The sequence below is a fragment of the Carcharhinus amblyrhynchos genome, chromosome 4 (genome assembly GCF_965287045.1).
Source record: "Carcharhinus amblyrhynchos chromosome 4, sCarAmb.v2.hapA, whole genome shotgun sequence".
Taxonomy (NCBI): Eukaryota; Metazoa; Chordata; class Chondrichthyes; order Carcharhiniformes; family Carcharhinidae; genus Carcharhinus; species Carcharhinus amblyrhynchos.
In genome coordinates this window covers 65,969,513-65,988,549 of record NC_137327.1, presented here as the reverse complement: position 1 = coordinate 65,988,549, position 19,037 = coordinate 65,969,513, and the positions used below count along the sequence as shown (strand labels likewise).

The following is a 19,037-nucleotide window of genomic DNA, read 5'->3' as shown; positions in this document are numbered from 1 at the left end:
AACCCCCATTGCCCGTACACTAACCCCCACTTTAACCCCCTCACACAAACTCCCACATGAATCTCCATTCCACTTGTAAACAAACCCCACTTTATTTCCACCAGACATTAACCCCCCACTTTTAACCCCCACTCCCGCTGTATGGAGACCCCAATTTAACTCCCATTGTCTGTACATTAATCCTCATTTTCTCTGTATGCCAACCCCCACTTTAACCCCATTGCTCATACACTAACCCCCCAATTTAACCTCATTGCCCACAGACTAACCGCCACTTTAGCCCCCATTGTCCATACACTAACCCTCACTGTAATCCTCATTTCCACTGCACACTAATATCCACTTTTAACTCCACTGCCCCCATACACTAACTCACATTAATCCCCATTCCCCATAAACCCCACTATTACTACCCCGTACACTAACCCACTTTTAACCCCCAATCCACCTGTACACAAACCCCACTTTAACCCCCTTTGTCCTTACGCTAACCCCCACTTTAACCCCATTGTCGCCACACTAACCCCATTGCTCGTACACTAATCCTCACTTTAATTCCGTTGCTTATACACTAATCCCCATTTTAATCCTCATTTCCCCTGTACACTAAACCCCATTTTAGCCTGCATTTCCCCTTTACACTAATCCCCAATTTAACTCCTATTTCTTGTATAGTATCCCCCACCTTCAACCTCATATTCCCTCTATGCTAACCCCCACTTTAACCCTCATTTTCCCAGAATACGAACTCCTATTTCAATCCCCATTGCCCATATATTAACCCCATTGTCTGTACACTAACTTCTATTTTAGCCATCATTTCCACTATACACCCGCCTTAACTCTCATTTCCCCAGTATCCTAACCTCTACTTTAATCCCTACTGTCCACAACACTAACCCCCACTGTAAGTTTCATTTCCCCTATACAGTAACCTCCACTTTTACCCCATCCACAGATTTGCAGTTTTGACTATAAAAGCAGAAAAGGCTGGAAATGTGCAGGAGCTCTGGCAGCATCTGCTGAGAGGGAAAGGCTTAATGTTTCAGACCTATGACCATACATCAGAATCCTGAAACATTAACTGTTTCTCTCATCACAGATCCTGCTGGACGGCTGAGTTTATCCAGCATCTAGTGTTTGTAATGAGTGTCTCCACACACGATGTCCGTCCAAACTTCAAAGGGTTCCCTAAACTTTAGCAAAGACAACAGCACTGGGACCAAAATGGATTGGAATAATGTTTAAAAATGGACAAAGGGAGAGTGAACACTGCATTGTAAATGTACTGCTTCTACGTGTGAGGATGCAATGAATGTGGAGAAGCTGCTCCTTGCTGTCTGGATAGGTCCACAGTCTCCCTCCCTGCTTTGGACATAGTGGAACACTTCTCACACTGGCAGCACTAGGTGGTCAGTCTGCATCTGGCTAATTGATGGTGAGTACGTCACTCTGGATTTCATGACTCAGCATGGTCTGCAGGTCACTCAGCTTCTTCTTCAGACCGGAAAGAGCTGACAAAACGATGGTCTCAGGACGTAGAGCTCCGGAAGATTCCACATTGAAATAAAACCTGATGGCAACAAAATTCAAAACCCATCATGCACATTGGAAAGACCAACCTGGTCTATCAGAGAGTTTCAAACAAATTCTACTGGCTCAATAACATGTTCACACACAAGTGCCAGGCAATGACCATCTCCAACAGATGTTTGAGGATGTGATTTGGGTGTGGGTGGCACAGTAGCACAGTGGTTAACACTGCTGCTGCACAGCTCCAAGGATTTGGGTTCGATTCCTGGCTTGGGTCACTGTCTGTGTGGAGTTTGCACATTCTCCTCGTGTGCGTGGGTTTCCTCTGGGTGCTCCAGTTTCCTCCCAAAGTCTAAGGATTGTGTGGGTTAGGTTGATTGGCTATGCTAAAAATTGCCCCTTAGTGTCCTGAAATGTGTAGGTTAGAGGGATTAGCAGGTAAATATGTAGGGATATGGGGGTAGGGCCTGGGTGGGATTGTGGTTGGTGCAGACTTGATGAGCCAAATGGCTTCTTTCTGCACTGTGGTTGCAGAGGAGTATCACTGAGATGTTAGGGACAGGAAGGGTTTTTGGAAGTTCTGGGGTATAAATGTTTCAGTATGAGTAAAGAAGGTGGTGAAAGAGGAGGAGTAGCATTGTTAATCAAGGATAGCTTAATGTCTGCTAAAAGACAGTTTGAGGGGGATCTGCCTACTGAGGTAATATGGGGCTGAAGTTAGAAATAGGAAAGGAGCGATCATATTGTTAGGAATTTTCTATAGACTCCCAAATAGTAATAGATATGTGGAGGAGGAAATTGCAAAGCAGATTATGGATAGGTGTGGAGGTCACAGGATAGTTATTATGGGTGACTTTAACTTTCCAAATATTGATTGGAACTTTTATAGGTCGAATAGTTTGGATGGGACACTTTTTGTAATAGTGTGTGCAGGACAATTTCTGACACAATATGTGGATAAGCTGACAACAGGTGGGGCCACATTGGACTTGGTACTGGGTAATGAACCGGGCCAAGTGTTAGATTTGTTTGTGGGAGAGCACTTTGGAGATAGTGACCACAATTTGGTGTCTTTCATTATTGCAATGGAGACGGATAGGGCCATACGGCAGGGCAAGGCTTATCATTGGGGGAGGGGTAATTATGATGCGATTAGGCAAGAATTAGGGAGCATAAGATGGGAACAGAAACTTCAGGGAAAGGCACAAATGAAAATGGAACTTGTTCAAAGAACAAATACTGCGTGTCCTTGATATCCCTGTCAGGCAGGGAGGCAATGGCCAAGTGAGGGAACCATAAGAACATAAGAAATAGGAGCAGGAGTAGGCCATCTAGCCCTTCGAGCCTGCCCCGCCATTCAATAAGATCATGGCTGATCTGTCGTGGCTCAGTTCCACATTCCCGCCCTCTCCCCATAACCCTTAATCCACTCTCTCATCAAAAACCCATCAACCCGCATCTTAAAAATATTTAGTGAGGCAGCCTCCACCACCTCAACGGGCAGAGAATTCCAGAGATTCACCACCCTTTGAGTGAAGAAGTTCCTCCTCAACTCCGTTCTAAACCACCCGCCCTTTATCTTGAAGCTGTGCCCCCTAGTCCTACTGTCCTTTCTGAGCGGGAAGAGTCTCTCCACCTCTATCCTATCCATCCCATTCATCATCTTATATGTCTCAATGAGATCTCCCCTCATTCTTCTAAACTCTAACGAGTACAAGCCTAGTTTATTCAGCCTCTCCTCATAGCTCAACCCCCTCAACTCCGGCATCAGCCTAGTAAACCTCCTCTGCACTCCCTCCAAGGCCAAAACATCCTTGCGTAAGTGCGGCAACCAAAACTGCACACAGTACTCCAGTTGCGGCCTCACCAGTGCCCTATACAACTGCAGCAAGACCTCCCTACTTTTATATTCAATCCCCCTCGCTATGAAGGCCAGCATCCCATTAGCCTTCCTGACCACCTGCTGCACCTGCAGGCTGGATTTTTGCGACTCATGCACAAGGACCCCGAAGTCCCTCTGCACTGTCGCCTGCTGTAGTTTTTCGCCACGTAAGTAATAGTCCTTCCTACCATTATTCCTACCAAAGTGGACCACCTCGCACTTGCCAACATTAAATTCCATTTGCCAGTTCCTGGCCCATTCGCCCAGCCTATCTAGATCCTTCTGCAGACTCTCCACACCCTCCGCACAATTTGCCGTTCCACCAATCTTGGTGTCATCAGCAAATTTTGACACCATACACTCGGTTCCCTCCTCCAGATCATCTATATAAATGGTGAATAGCTGAGGCCCCAGCACCGACCCCTGGGGCACTCCACTAGTCATCAACCGCCAATCCGAATAGCACCCATTGACCCCCACTCTCTGCCTCCTATTAGACAGCCAAACCTCTATCCACGCTAACACCCTACCCCCAACTCCATGCCCCCTGACCTTCTGCAATAACCTCTTGTGAGGTACCTTGTCAAACACCTTCTGAAAATCAAGAAAGACCACATCTACCGGCTCTCCTCTATCCACCGCCCTAGACACATCCTCATAGAACTCCAATAAGTTTGTCAGACACGACTTCCCCTTAACGAAACCGTGCTGCGTCTGCTCTATCAAGCAATTCCCCTCAAGATGCCTCGCTATTTCCTCCTTGATGATGGATTCTCACATCTTACCTACAACAGACGTTAAACTAACCGGCCTATAATTCCCTGCCTTTTGCCTGCCACCCTTCTTAAACAACGGCGTAACATTAGCCGTTTTCCAATCTTCCGGCACTTCCCCGGAATCCAGCAACGTTTGGAAAATAACCACCACGGCATCCACTATCACCTCCGCCATTTCTTTCAGAACCCTCGGATGCATTCCATCCGGTCCTGAGGACTTGTCCACAATCAGTCCCTCCAGTCTGTCGAGCACCGCCTCTCTAGTAACAATAATGTCATTGAGACCCTCCAGTCCTACCATCTTTCCATCGCTAACACCCGGCAAATTATTCACGTCCTCCTCCGTGAAGACAGAAACAAAAAAGTTATTCAAGGCCTCAGCCATTTCCCCATCCCCTACCACTAAGTCCCCCCTCTCATCCTCTAAGGGTCCAACATTCACCCGAGCTAGCCTCTTCCTTTTTATATATTTATAAAAACTCTTGCTATCCTTTTTTATATTAAGCGCTAGCCCAGCTTCATAGTTTATCCTACCCTTCTTTATCAACTTCTTTGTCAATCTTTGTTGACATTTAAACCTCTCCCAATCCTCTTCTCGCCCACTACTCTTAGCTACTCTAAACGCCTCCGCTTTTAATTTAACACTTTCCTTCACCTCCTTCGTTATCCACGGCTTATTACCTCTCCTCCTACGGTCCTTTTTAACCATCGGAATAAATTTCTGCTGAGCACCAAGAAAGATCTCCTTAAAGATCCTCCACTGCTCCTCAGCAGACCTACCTTCCAACGTGCTCCCCCAGTCAACATTCACCAATTCTTCTCTCATCCTACCGTACTCCCCTCTGTTCAAACAAAGGACGCGTGTCCGGGAACCCACTTTCTCCTCTTCCATCTGCACCAGCAACTCCACCATACAATGATCACTCTCCCCAAGAGGATCCTTCACCACAAGGTCCCTAATTCTACCCGCCTCGTTACATAACACCAGATCCAAGATAGCTCGCTCCCTCGTCGGCTCCAACACACACCGTTCAAGGAAACTATCCCGGCAGCATTCCAAGAACTCCTCCTCGAGCCCACCGCGTCCAACATGGGCCGACCAATCAATATGTAGATTGAAATCCCCCATAATTATCGCCGTTCCATTCCTGCACGCCACACTTATTTGCGCGTTAACAGCCCGCCCCACCTCCAGATCATTATTTGGGGGCCTACAGACGACACCCACCAGCGTCCTCCTCCCTTTGCTGTTCCTAATCTCCACCCACAACAATTCCACTTTCTGCTCTTTGGTTCCTATATCATCCCTTGCTACCACCCTGATGCTATCCTTAATCAGCAGAGCTACGCCCCCCCCCTTTTTTCCTCCCGCCTATCCTTCCTAAACACTTGATACCCCTGGACATTCAGCTCCCAGTCCCTGTCACCTTGCAGCCACGTCTCTGTAATGGCCACCAGATCATCCACTTTATTCTGAATGCTTCGTGCATTTAGATAAAGTGCCTTCATCACAGCCTTCACCTGGACCCTATTTGCCAGAACGCCACCAACCATACTCACGCCCCCTACTCCCTTTATTATTGGGACATCCTCGGCCTCTTCCCTTACCTGTACCCTCTCCTTGACTTTAGACCCCGTAATGTCACCTACCCTCGCACCCTCCCCCCCTAATTAGTTTAAAGCCCTACCTACAGTCCTATTTACACGATTCGCCAGGACTCTGGTCCCAGCACGGTTCAGACCAACCCCATCCCACCCGAACAGGTCCCACCTACCCCAATACTGATGCCAATGCCCCATAAGTTCAAACTCATTCCTCCCACACCAATTCCTGAGCCACCCGTTCACTTCCTTAATCTTATCAACCCTACGCCCGTCTGCACATGGTTCAGGTAGTAATCCAGAGATAACCACCTTGTCGGTTCTACTTCTTAATTCCATTCCCAGCTTTTCATACTCCCTCCCCAGATCCTCAGTTTGCATTTTGCCTACGTCGTTGGCACCCACATGTACTACAATGACCGGATTCTCACCCTCCCACTCCAGGTTCCTCTGCAGCCCGGATGTGACATCCTGGACCCGAGCACCAGGCAGACAACACACCCTTCTGTGCACTTTGTCATTGTGACACAGGTCAGTGTCAATACCCTTAACCCCACTATCCCCAATTACAACTACGTTCCTTATCACCTTCTCTTTGCTATATCCTGCGTCTGCATCACTGTACTGTGTGCAGTTTGCTCACCAAGCTCACCTCCCTCATTCTCGTCCAGACTGGAAGCAAGAACCTCAAACCTGTTATGCAGATTGAGAGGCTGAGGCATTCGGTCCCCACCCTCCTTCTTCCTCTTAGCAGCCCCCTCTTGTTCCTGACCCTTAGGAGTTAGCCAGTCTAGGAGGGGGGTGGATGTCTCTTGCACCCCATTGACAATGGCACCCCCTCTCCCCCTGATGAGCCTCAGTGTCTGAAGCTCAGAGGCCAGCTCATCTACCTTGAGCTGGAGCTCCTCCAGCAACCTGCACTTACTGCAGACATGGTCACTGGGAAGGACCCTGGGGTCCACCAGCTCCCACATCATACAGAAACAGCACATCACATGCCCCTCCATTATTCACTGTAGTAGTATTGAAAACTTCCACACGAACTTACCTGGCCCTTGGTTCACAAAAGAGGTTGAATGTCTTGTCAAAAGGAAAAAGGAAGTGTATGCGAGGATGAGAAAACAAGGTTCAGTTGGGTTGCTTGAGGGTTACAAGGTAGCAAGGAATGAGCTAAAAAAAAGGGCTTAGGAGAACTATGAGGGGGCATGAGAAGTCCTTGGCAGGTCAGATAAAGGAAAACCACGAGGCTTTTTACTCTTATACAAACAAAGAACAAAGAACAACCCAGCACGGGAAACAGGCCCTTCGGCCCAATGAGCCCGCGCCGCCGCATCACCCTACACCTATTCTACCCTGCGTGTCTACGAATAGAACCCCTAACTTAACCAGATTCAGGGGAGAATACTGTCAATTTAGTAAACCAATCAGCCTAAGAGCACATCTTTGGGGTGTGGGAGGAAACCGGAGCGCCCGGAGGAAACCCACGCAACCACAGGGAGAATGCGCAAACTCCCACAGACACAGGCCCAAATCCATGTATCTGCACAGCCAGCAGTGCTAGTCACCGAGCTGTTGCGGCACCCGTCTACCGGTCCACGATCAAGCACACACACCGACACGAAGTACTAGGCCACTCCCGGAACCTCCAAGAGCAGCCCACGCACGACCCACTGTGTGCATGCCCCTTGTTTGACAACGAGGTGGACCTCCACCTGCTGAATAAAAAGACAAAAACGTTAACTTACAAGTCTGCATTTCCGGTGCCTCACGAGGTTCTGACCTTATTTAATAGCCCCTACCATAACCCTCCATCCTTGTTTCACTCATGTGTCTGTCTAACTGAACCTTAAACGAGTCCAACGTTCCTGCCTCCACCACCCTCCTCGGTAGCGCGTTCCATACCCCCATAACTCTGCGTAAAGAACCTTCCTCTCACATTCAAATTATACCTCTCCCCCCTCACCCTTATGTGAGAAATAAAAGAATGACCAGGGTGAGGTTAGGACCGATCAAGGATAGTAGTGGGATGTCACATTGTGCATGGAGTCAGAAGAGATAGGAGAGGCGATGAATGAATACTTTTCTTCGATTTTTACCAAGGAGAGGGGCCATGTTTTTGAGGATAAGAGTATGATACAGGCTGATAGGCTGGAGGAGATAGATGTTCTGAGGAAAAGTTGAATGAGCAATTTTGAAAAACCTGAGGGTTGATAAGTCCCCTCGGCCAGATGGGATATATCCTAGGATTCTTTGGGAAGTAAGGGTTTCTTTGGGAGTCAAAGGTTTGGGAGCCTTTGGTTTTGATCTTTGGGTCCTCACTATCCATGGGGAGAGTGCCAGAGGACTGCAGAGTGGCGAACATTGTTCCTCTGTTCAAGAAAGTAAATAGAAATGACCCTGGTGATTATAGGCCTGTTAGTCTTACTTTGATGGTCAGTAAGTTAATGGAAAAGGTCCTGAGGGACAGGATTTATGACCATTTGGAAAAATGCAGCTTAATCCGGGATAGTCAGCACGGATTTCTGGAGGGTAAGCCTTGCCTCACAAATTTGATTGAATTCTTTGAGGAGGTAACTAAGTGTGTAGATGAAGGTAGAGCAGTTGATATTGTATACATAGATTTTAGTAAGGCGTTTGATAAGGTTCCCCACGTTAGCCTCATGAAGAAAGTAAGGAAGTGTGGGATAGAGGGAAATTTGGCCGATTGGATAAGTGACTGGCTATGTCATAGAAGACAGAGGGTGGTAGTGGATGGAAAATTTTCAGACTGGAGCCCAGTTACCAGCAGTGTACCACAGGGATCAGTGCTGGGTCCTTTGCTCCTTGTGATTTTTATTAATGACTTGGAGGAGGGGGCTGAAGGTTGGTCAGTAAATTTGCTATGACACCAAGATTGGTGGAGTAGTGGATGAGATGGAGGACTGTTGTAGGCTGCAAAGAGACATTGACAGGATGCAGAACTGGGCTGAAAAGTGACAGGTGGAGTTTAACCCTGATAAGTGCGAGGTGATTCACAGAACATAGAACATTACAGCGCAGTACAGGCCCTTAGGCCCTCGATGTTGCGCTGACCTGTGAAACGAATCTAAAGCCCATCTAACCTACACTATTCCAGTATTATCTATATGCTTATCCAATGACCCTTTAAATGCCCTTAATGTTGACAAGTCCACTACTATTGAAGGAAGGGCATTCCATGCCCTTACTACTCTGAGTAAAAAAATTAACTCTGACATCTGTCCTATATCTATCGCCCCTCAATTTAAAGCTACGTACCCTCATATTAGCCATCACCATCCAAGGCAAAAGGTTCACACTGTCCACCCTAACTAATCCTCTGATCATCCTGTATGCCTCTATTAAGTTACTTCTAAACCTTCTTCTCTCTAACGTAAACAGCCTCAAGTCACTCTGCCTTTCCTCATAAGAACTTTCCACCATACCAGGCAACATCCTGGTAAATCTCCTCTGCACCCTTTCCAATGCTTCCACATGCTTCCTATAATGCTATACGGTAATCTATGCTTAAGAACAGAAGAAATAGGAGCAGGAGTAGGCCATCTAGCCCTTCGAGCCTGCCCCGCCATTCAATAAGATCATGGCTGATCTGTCGTGTCTCAGTTCCACATTCCCGCCCTCTCCCCATAACCCTTAATCCCCTTGCCTATCAAAAACCTATCAACCCGCGTCTTAAAAATATTTAGCGAGGCAGCCTCCACCACTTCAACGGGCAGAGAATTCCAGAGATTCACCACCCTTTGAGTGAAGAAGTTCCTCCTCAACTCCGTTCTAAACCGCACCCCCCCCCCTTTATCTTGAGGCTGTGCCCTCTAGTCCTACTGTCCTTTCTGAGCGGGAAGAGCCTCTCCACCTCTATCCTATCCATCCCATTCATCATCTTATATGTCTCAATGAGATCTCCCCTCATTCTTCTAAACTCTAACGAGTACAAGCCTAGTTTATTCAGCCTCTCCTCATAGTTCAACCCCCTCAACTCCGGTATCAGCCTAGTAAACCTCCTCTGCACTCCCTCCAAGGCCAAAATATCCTTGCGTAAGTACGGTGACCAAAACTGCACACAGTACTCCAGCTGCGGCCTCACCAGTGCCCTATACAGTTGCAGCAAGACCTCCCTACTTTTATATTCAATCCCCCTCGCTATGAAGGCCAGCATCCCATTCGCCTTCCTGACCACCTGCTGCACCTGCAGGCTGGGTTTTTGCAACTCACGCACAAGGACCCCAAGGTCCCTCTGCACTGTCGCCTGCTGCAGGTTTTCGCCATGTAAGTAATAGTCCTTCCTACCATTATTCCTACCAAAGTGGACAACCTCACATTTGCCAACATTAAATTCCATTTGCCAGTTCCTGGCCCATTCGCCCAGCCTGTCTAGATCCTTCTGCAGACTCTTCACACCCTCCGCACAATTTGCCGTTCCACCAATCTTGGTGTCATCAGCAAATTTCGACACCATACACTCGGTTCCCTCCTCCAGATCATCTATAAGGTACCTAAGTGTGTAAATGAAGGGAGAGCAGTTGATGTCATATACATGGATTTTAGTAAGGCATTTGATAAGGTTCCCCATGGTAGGCTCATGAAGAAAGGTGGTGTGGGATAGAAGGAAATTTGGCCGATTGGATATGTAACTGGCTACCTCATAGAAGACAGAGGATGGGGGTGGAGGGAAAATTTTCAGACTGGAGGCCGGTTACCAGCAGTGTACCACCAGGATCAGTGCTGGGTTCTCTGCTATTTATGACTTTTATCAATGACTTGGAAGATGGGTCTGAAGGGTGGGCTAGTAAATTTGCTGATGACACCAAGATTGGTGGAGTAGTAGATGAGGTGGAAGACTCTTGCAGGCTACAAAGAGACATTGTAAGATGCAGAGCTGGGCTGAAAAGTGGCATACGGAGTTTAACCCTGATAAGTGTGAGGTGATTCATCTAGGTAGGACAAATTTGAATGCTGATTACAGGGTTGGCGGCAGGGTTCTCAAGAATGCGGAGGAACAGAGAGATCTTAGGGTTCATATCCACAGGTCTCTGAAGGTTGCCACTCAAGTGGATAGAGCCTTGAAGAAGACTTATAGCGTGTTAGCGTTTATTAGCAGAGGGTTTGAGTTTAAGAGTCATGGAGTTATGCTGCAACTATACAGGACCTTGGTGAGACCACATTGGAATATTGTGTGCAGTTCTGGTCACCACACTATAAGAAGGATGTGGAAGCATTGGAGAGAGTGAAGAGGAGATTTACCAGGATGTTGCCTGGTTTGGAGAGTAGGTCTTACGAGGAAAGGTTGAGGAAGCTGGGACTTTTCTCTTTCGAGCAGAGGAGGATGAGAGGCAACTTAATACAGGTTTATAAGATGATAAGGGGGATAGATAGAGTGGACGTGCAGAGACTATTTCCTCAGGTTGATGTAACTGTTACTAAGGGGCATAACTATAAGGTTCATGGTGGGAAATATAGGAGGGATGTCCGAGGTAGATTCTTTACTCAGAGAGTGGTTGGGGTGTGGAATGCACTGCCTGCTGTGATAGTGGAATCGGGCACTTTAGGAACTTTCAAGCGGTTATTGGATAGGCACATGGAATGCACCAGAATGATAGGGAGTGGGATAGCTTGATCTTGGGTTCGGACATACCTCGGCACAACACCGAGGGTCGAAGGGCCTGTATTATGCTGCATTGTTTTATGTTCTAATGCAGCGACCAGAACTGTATGCAATACTCCAAATGCGGCCATGTCAGAGTTTTATACAGCTGCAACATGACATCATGGCTCTGAAACTCAATCCCTCTACCAATAAAAGCTAACACACCGTTCGCCTTCTTAACACCCTATCAACCCGGGTGCCAACTTTCAGGGATCTTTGCAGATGGACACAGATCTCTCTGCTCATCTACAGTACCAAGTATCTTACCATTAGCCCTGTATTCTTTATTCCTGTTACCCCTTCCAAAGTGAATCACCTCACACTTTTCTGCATTAAACTCCATTTGCCATCTCTCAGCCCAGCTCTGCAGCTTATCTATATCCCTCTGTAACCTGCAACATCCTTCCACACTGTCCACAGCTCCACCAACTTTAGTGTCATCTGCAAATTTACTAACCCATCCTTCTATGCTCTCATCCAGGTCATATATAAAAATGACAAACAGCAGCGGTCCCAAAACAGATCCTTGCGGTACACCACTAGTAACTGAACTCCAGGATAAACATTTCCCATCAACCATCACCCTCTGTTTTCTTTCAGCTAACCAATTTCTGATCCAAACCACAAAATTACCCTCAATCCCATGCCTCCGTATTTTCTGCAATAGCCTACTGTGGGGATCCTTACCAAACACTTTACTGAAATCCATATACACCACATCAACCGGTAGGACAAATTTGAATGCGGATTACAGGGTTAACAGCAGGATTCTGAGGAATGTGGAGGAACAGAGAGATCTTGGGATTCATATCCACAGATCTCTGAAGGTTGCCATTCAAGTGGATAGAGCTGTGAAGAAGGCCTATAGTGTGTTAACGTTTATTAACAAGGGGTTTGAGTTTAAGAGCCATGGGGTCGTGCTGCAGCTGTACAGGACCTTGGTGAAACCACATTTGGAATAGTATGTGCAGTTCTGATCACCTCACTATAAGGAGGATGTGGAAGCATTGGAGAGGGGGCAGAGAAAATTTACCAGGATGCTGCCTGGTTTGGGGGTAGGTCTTATAAGGAAAGGTTGAGGGAGCTAGAGCTTTTCTCGTTAGAGTGGAGGAGGACAAGAGGCGAATAGATAGAATGGACATTGAGACCATTTCCTCGGGTGGATGTAGCTGTCACTAGGGGGCATAGCTATAAGGTTCATGGTGGGAAATGTAGGAGGGATGTCCAAGGTAGATTCTTTACTCAGAGTGGTTGGGGTGTGGAATGGACAGCCTGCTGTGATAGTGAAGTCAGACGCTTTAGGAACTTTCAAGGATAGGCACACGGAGCACACCAGAATGACAGGGAGTGGGATAGCTTGATCTTGGGATTGGACATAGCTCAGCATAATATTGAGGGCCGAAGGGCCTGTACTGTGCTGTAATGTTCTATGTTTCTACGTAACCACTGTGTTACTGTGCCACCCCTAATGTAGTTCTGTACATTACTCATTTCTTCCTTTGCAAAGATAGAAGTAGAAATTTAGTTCCTCAGGCATTTCTTTGTTCCCCGTTATGAATTCTCCCATTTCTGACTTTTGGAGTTCACCTATTTGCTCCTTAAATACCTTACTGTTTCCCAGTCCATCATAGCCAATTCATGTCTCAAGCACCATGGTTATCTTCATTGAGATTCAGGACTTTGTTTGCAGAATCAACTACGTCACTATCCACCTTGACATTATTATATTATGGTCATCCCCAAGAGTCCTCTCACATTAAATTGCCAACTAATCCTTTCTTATTGCACAATACTGAATCCAAGATGGCCTGTTCCCTTGTTGGTTCCTCAACATATTGGTTCAGAAAACCATCCCGTTTACATTTCAGAAATTCTTCTTCTATTATACCATGACTAATTTCATTCATGCAATCTATATGTAGTCACTCATAATCACACATGTTCTTTTCGCACATGCAAATCTGACTTCCTGTCTGATGCTATTCCGAGCATTATCACTACAGTTTGGTGGTCTGTATACCACTCCCCACAAATATTTTTTGGCCTTGCTGTTTCTTAACTTGACCCATATAGATTCCAAATCATCTCTGCTAATATCTTTCCTCAGTGTCGAATCAATATTGTCTTTAATCAACAATGCAACTCCACCACCTTTTCCTTTCTGTCTATACTTCCTAGACAGTGAATAGTCCTCAATGTGTAGTTCCCATCCTTGATTATTTTGCAGCCATGTCTCCGAAATGCCAACAATATCATACCCCTTTACATCTATCTGCGAACTAATTCATTAATTTTATTTCAAATGTTCTGAATGTTCAGACAGGAAACCTTAAGATGAGCCCTTTAATGTTTCTTTCTTCGTTCCTATTATTTTTTTACCACGTACTTATCTGACTCCGACTCCTGATTGCTCTGCCTATCATTTTTCTTGCTGTCTTTTGGTCTTGTTCTTGATTCCCCTCTGCTCTGAATCTTTACAAAGGTTCCCATCCCCTTGCCATATTAGTTTAAATCCTTCCCAGTCACTGTAGCAAGTACCTCCCCAAGGACAACAATCCCAGTCTTGCCCAGGTGTAACCTGTCCAGTTTGTATAGGTCCCACCTCCCGTAGAACCAGTCCTAATGCCCCAGGAATGTGAAACCCTCCCTCTCACATTATCTTTGCAGCCACGTATTCATCCTATCAAGATACAAAAGTCTGAGATCAAGTACCAATTGACTCATGAACAGCTTCTTCCCTGCTGCTGTCAGACTTCTAAATGGACTCACCTTGCATTAAGTTGATTTTTCTCTACACACCATCTATGACTGTAACACTACATTCTGCCTTCTCTATGAATAGTATGCTTTTTGTCTGTATAGCGTGCAAGAAACGATACAATAATAAAACAATAGTAATAACAATAATAAAATCAATTCAAAGTAAAATCCAATATATCCTGCCGTTTCTACTCTGACCTGCACTCGGCACAAGTAGTAATCCTGAACTAACTATCTTTGAGATCCTACTTTTCAGCTTGCTTCCTAGCTCCCAAATTCTGCTTTTAGGACATCATCCCCTATGTCATTTGTACCAATGTATACCGCAACCACTGGCTGTTCACCCTCTCCTTCCAGAATATCCTGCAATTTCTCTGAGACATTGTTGACCTTAGCACCAGGAAGGCGACATACCATACTGGAGTCTCGTTTGCAGCCACAGAAATGCCTATCACCCTTATAATTGTATCCCCTGTGACTATTGCATTTCAGTGACTATTGCATTTCAATACCTATTGCTCCTCCCCTGTGCAGCATAGCCAATTTCGCTGCTGCTGTTATCCCCTGAAAGACCATTCCCCTCAGCAATATCCAAAACGGTATATCTGTTTTGCGTGGAATAGCTCCAATAGTTTGCTGCACTGTGTGCCTTGTCCTCTTGCTCTGCCTGGTGGTCACCTATTTCCTTCCTGCCTGTGGACTCTGAGCCTGCGGTGTGACCACCTCTCTATATGTGCAATCCACAATACTCTCTGCCTCATGGATGCTCCACACAGCGTTCCCACCTGCTGCTCCAGCCTTGAAACTTGGGCTTCTAGGAGCTGCAGCTGGAGACAATTCCTGCACTCGTGCTGATCCCGAGCTCTGGAAATGTTCCTGGTCTTCCACATACAGCACAAGGAGCAGAGCACAGTTTGGTGCTCTCCTGCCACTTCTTATCCCTTTAAACTGAAGCTGCTGCCACTCTCCACTCTGATAACAATTTTTCAAACCTTACCGACCAAAAAGAGTATCCTCACTCTCTCGGTGCATATGATACTTTGTAGCGCTCTGCTCCTGCACAGACTGAGTCTGACTACTGCATCGATCTTTCAGCTTCACCTTCTTCCTGCTTCATTTAACTTCCTGTTTACACCAAACTCCAAGCACTCTACTTCAGATCAGCATTGAGGTTGGCTCTTTATAGGTCTCAAAAACAATGCTTTTGAACTGGATTACACCTGATTGTTCTATTAACTAACTAATTACAGCTCCTGTTTCAGACTAAGAAACTCTAGCCAGATCGAAAAACAAAAGAAGCAGCTTTGCACTGCCTGGGAGGGTGACAGAGGCAAGAAACCTTTAAAAAGTATGTGGACGAGCACGCGTAAGGTTAAAACATTTAAGGCTATGTGCCAAGTGCTGGAAAGTGGGGTTAGGATTAAGAGAATCCCTCATGTGCAGAAGGGGGCCATTCAGCCCATCAAATCTGCACCTACTCTCCAACAGGGCCTCTTACGCAGGCCTACATCCACCCCCTACCCAAGCCCTATCCCTTAATCCTGTGAATTTACTGTGGCTAATCCATTTAACATCTTTGGATTAATATAGATTTAGTGCAGTTTTGTGGTTCAGATTCGATGGGCCATGACTCCATAACAAGAGAGAATCTAACCATCACCCTTTGACATTCAATGGCGTTACCATCGCTGAGTACCGCACTATCAACATCCTGGGGGTTACCACGGACACAAAACTGAACTGGAATAGTATCAGAGCAGGTGTATGACTAGGAATCCTGTCATGAGTAACTCACCTCCTGACTTTCCAAAGTCTGTCCACCATCTTCTGAGCACAACTCAGGAATGTGATAGAATACTCTCCACTTCCCTGGATGAGTGCAGCTCCAACAGTACTCAAGAAGCTCAATATCATCTAGGACAAAACAGCCAGCTTGATTGCTATCCTTTCTGTAAACATTCCATCCCTTCACCACTGATGAATTGTGGCAGCAGTGTGTACCATCTACAAGATGCACTGCAGCAACTCACCAGGCAGCACGTTTCAAACCCACAACTACTACCATCTGGAAGGACAAGAGCAGCAGATACCTGGAACCTCACCCCTCAAAGTCTCTCACCATTCTGACTTGGAAATATATTGCCATTCCTTCACTGTCACTAGGTCAAAATCCTGGAACTCCCTTCCAAACACCACTGTGAGTGTAACTATAGCACATGTGCTACAGTGGTTCAAGAAGGGAGCTCATAAACCCCTTCTCATGGATGATTAGGGATGGGCCTTTGGAGTTAAGGTCACATATGAAAAATGAGAATGAATGTTTGTACCTTTCTGGTTTGCCATTCGGATCATATGGAGCTTGAATCTCCTCATCGTCCAGTTCAGAATACTCACTTTTGGGCCTTAAAAAAATCATAGCAATGATGAACACTTAAGAAACAGGAACACAATTTAAACATCTCCCCTCCAAAAGGTATCTCCCCTTCCATGTCACCCAGCAATATCCTTTCCCCTATGTTTACCTGGCCTCTCCTCTTCACTCAAAGTAACACAGCATTGAAATATCTCATTTTCCACCCTGATCTCCTATCCTGTCCCACTCTTCCTGTAAACCACCTCCCATTCCTGTACCTCACTATACACTAGGTCCTCATCCTGTATCCCCCTCCCAATACAACAACTACCCATCCTATAAACCCCTCCCAATACACTAGTCCTCATCCTATGCCCCCCTCCCAATACAACATCTCCCCATCCTGTATCCTCCTCTTTAGACACCAGCTCCCCATCCTGTATTCCCTTCTCTAGACACCAGGTCCCCATCCTATACCCTTCTCTGTACACCAGCTCCCACTGTGTATCCTCGCCCTATACATCACCACCCAATCCTGTATTGTCTCCCTGTGCACCACCACCCAGTCCTGAATCCCTTCCCTGGACACCACCACCCCATCCTGTGTCCCCTCCCTATACACCACCTCCCCATCCTGTGTCTCCTCTCTATACACCACCGCCCCATCCTGCACCCCACCACCAATACATCAGCTCCCATCCTGTACCCTGCTTCTCCATACACCAGTTTCCATCCTGTACCACTTCTCCCATACACCTGCGACTCATCCTGTACCCACCTTCTTATACACCAGCTGCACATCCTGTACCCCATTACCTATACACTAGCTCCCCACCCAGTAGCCCTCTCTATACACCAGCTCCCATCCTGTATCCCCTCCCTACACAACACCTTCCCATCCTGTATCCTCTCCCTATACACCACCTTCCCATACTGTATCCCCTCAACTCCCCCATCCTGTACCCCTCCCCCTCCTGTCCCCATACCCATATACTGTACCTCCTCAAATCAGTACATGACGCCACTCCCAACCAGCCGAATTCCATCCCACTCCCTCACCCAACCCACTACCTCACCCCATCCATCCCCTCACTCCAGCTCTCAAAGTCACCCACACGTCATCCCCAGCGTCTTACGCAACATCCCTCCCTCCCCCACTACCCTCACCCCGGCTTCCACCCCATCCCCTCAGGGCTGGATGAAGAATAGCAATTTGTGCCAGTATAAATTCAGAGCAAGCCTCACCATTCCTCAGGTTTGGGGTACACTGTGTGCCGCAGTGCATTGTCAGGGTCATATTCAAAAGACACCCCGGCTGTTGGGTTCCACTTGGCATGTTCCTTCCCAAAACCCTTCTTGGCGTAAGCTCGGAGTCTCAGTTCCTGTCCCTTCCTTAACTTCACAATCAGGATATCTGGGAAAGGCAAAGAGACCACCATCGTCTAACCAAGACTGACCATATCACCCCACAATCAGTGCTTATTCATCGACATGCATCCAACCCCTGAAATCAATGCCCCAACACTAATGTCCACTGTCTCCCATCACCCACACTCATAATCCAATACTCCCTACTACTCTCTGAGCAATTCAGAATACCTTTACAATATGTACATATAATAAATACCTATACCCCCAATGATCAATTTGACAATCCACAGCTTCCTCCTTACTGCCTCCTCAAACCCTTCCCCGTCCACTGCAATACCTTCCTCAGCTGACCACCCCATTGTCCCAGTTACTCCCTGAAGAACCATTCATCCACCCACACAAAAAACTCAAGCACTGAGCCTGAGCCCTGGTTCTTCTCTCATATCCCCTCTCCTTAATTTGCTGTTCAGTGCTGACATTTCCCTTGGCATTACATTCCCAGCTCTTACCAGCTGATTTCATCCTTTGTAATAATGATCCCTGCTCTCAACTTCACCCATGATCTATCTCATCACAGCTTAGCCTTCAATTGGACAATTTTGGCCCCACACTTTAGTCAATATAAGACACAAGCGTTTAACCCGGGTGTTAACAAGGAGGGAGGCTTAGCCCAGATGTTAATAGAGATGATGGGGAGTTTGACTCGGATGTTAATGAGAGGGGGTTTAACCCAAATGTTAACAGGGATGAAGGGTGAGTAACCCGGATGTTAACAAGAATGAGGAGGGTTTAACTGGGATGTTAATGGGGATGGGGGGGATTTAACCTGGATGTTAATAGGGATGAGGGATTTTGGGTATGAGTGTGGTTGGAAATGTTAGGGCAGTTCACGTTAGAACAGGACAGTTAAGAAGAATGAGGGGAGATCTCATTGAGACGTATAAGATGATGAATGGGATGGATAGGATAGAGGTGGAGAGCCTCTTCCCGCTCAAAAAAGACAGTAGGACTAGGGGGCACAGCCTCAAGATAAAGGGGGGGTGGTTTAGAACGGAGTTGAGGAGGAACTTCTTCACTCAAAGGGTGGTGAATCTCTGG

At 46.7% G+C, this 19,037-nt stretch overlaps 1 protein-coding gene across 2 annotated transcripts in view; it reads right to left on the bottom strand.

The window, feature by feature from the left end:
- Window positions 1-31: 31 nt before the first annotated feature.
- polr2c (RNA polymerase II subunit C) overlaps window positions 32-19,037 on the bottom strand; it is a 36,821-nt gene continuing 17,815 nt past the window's right edge. For both annotated transcript variants that reach the window (XM_080187288.1, XM_080187290.1), the window contains exons 7-9: window positions 17,814-17,982; window positions 16,543-16,617; window positions 32-1,573 (exon numbers count right to left, since the gene is read on the bottom strand). In XM_080187288.1, the coding sequence (XP_080043414.1) occupies window positions 1,429-1,573; window positions 16,543-16,617; window positions 17,814-17,982 (389 nt within the window). In that variant the 3' untranslated portion in view covers window positions 32-1,428. The remainder of the gene's footprint in view (window positions 1,574-16,542; window positions 16,618-17,813; window positions 17,983-19,037) is intronic.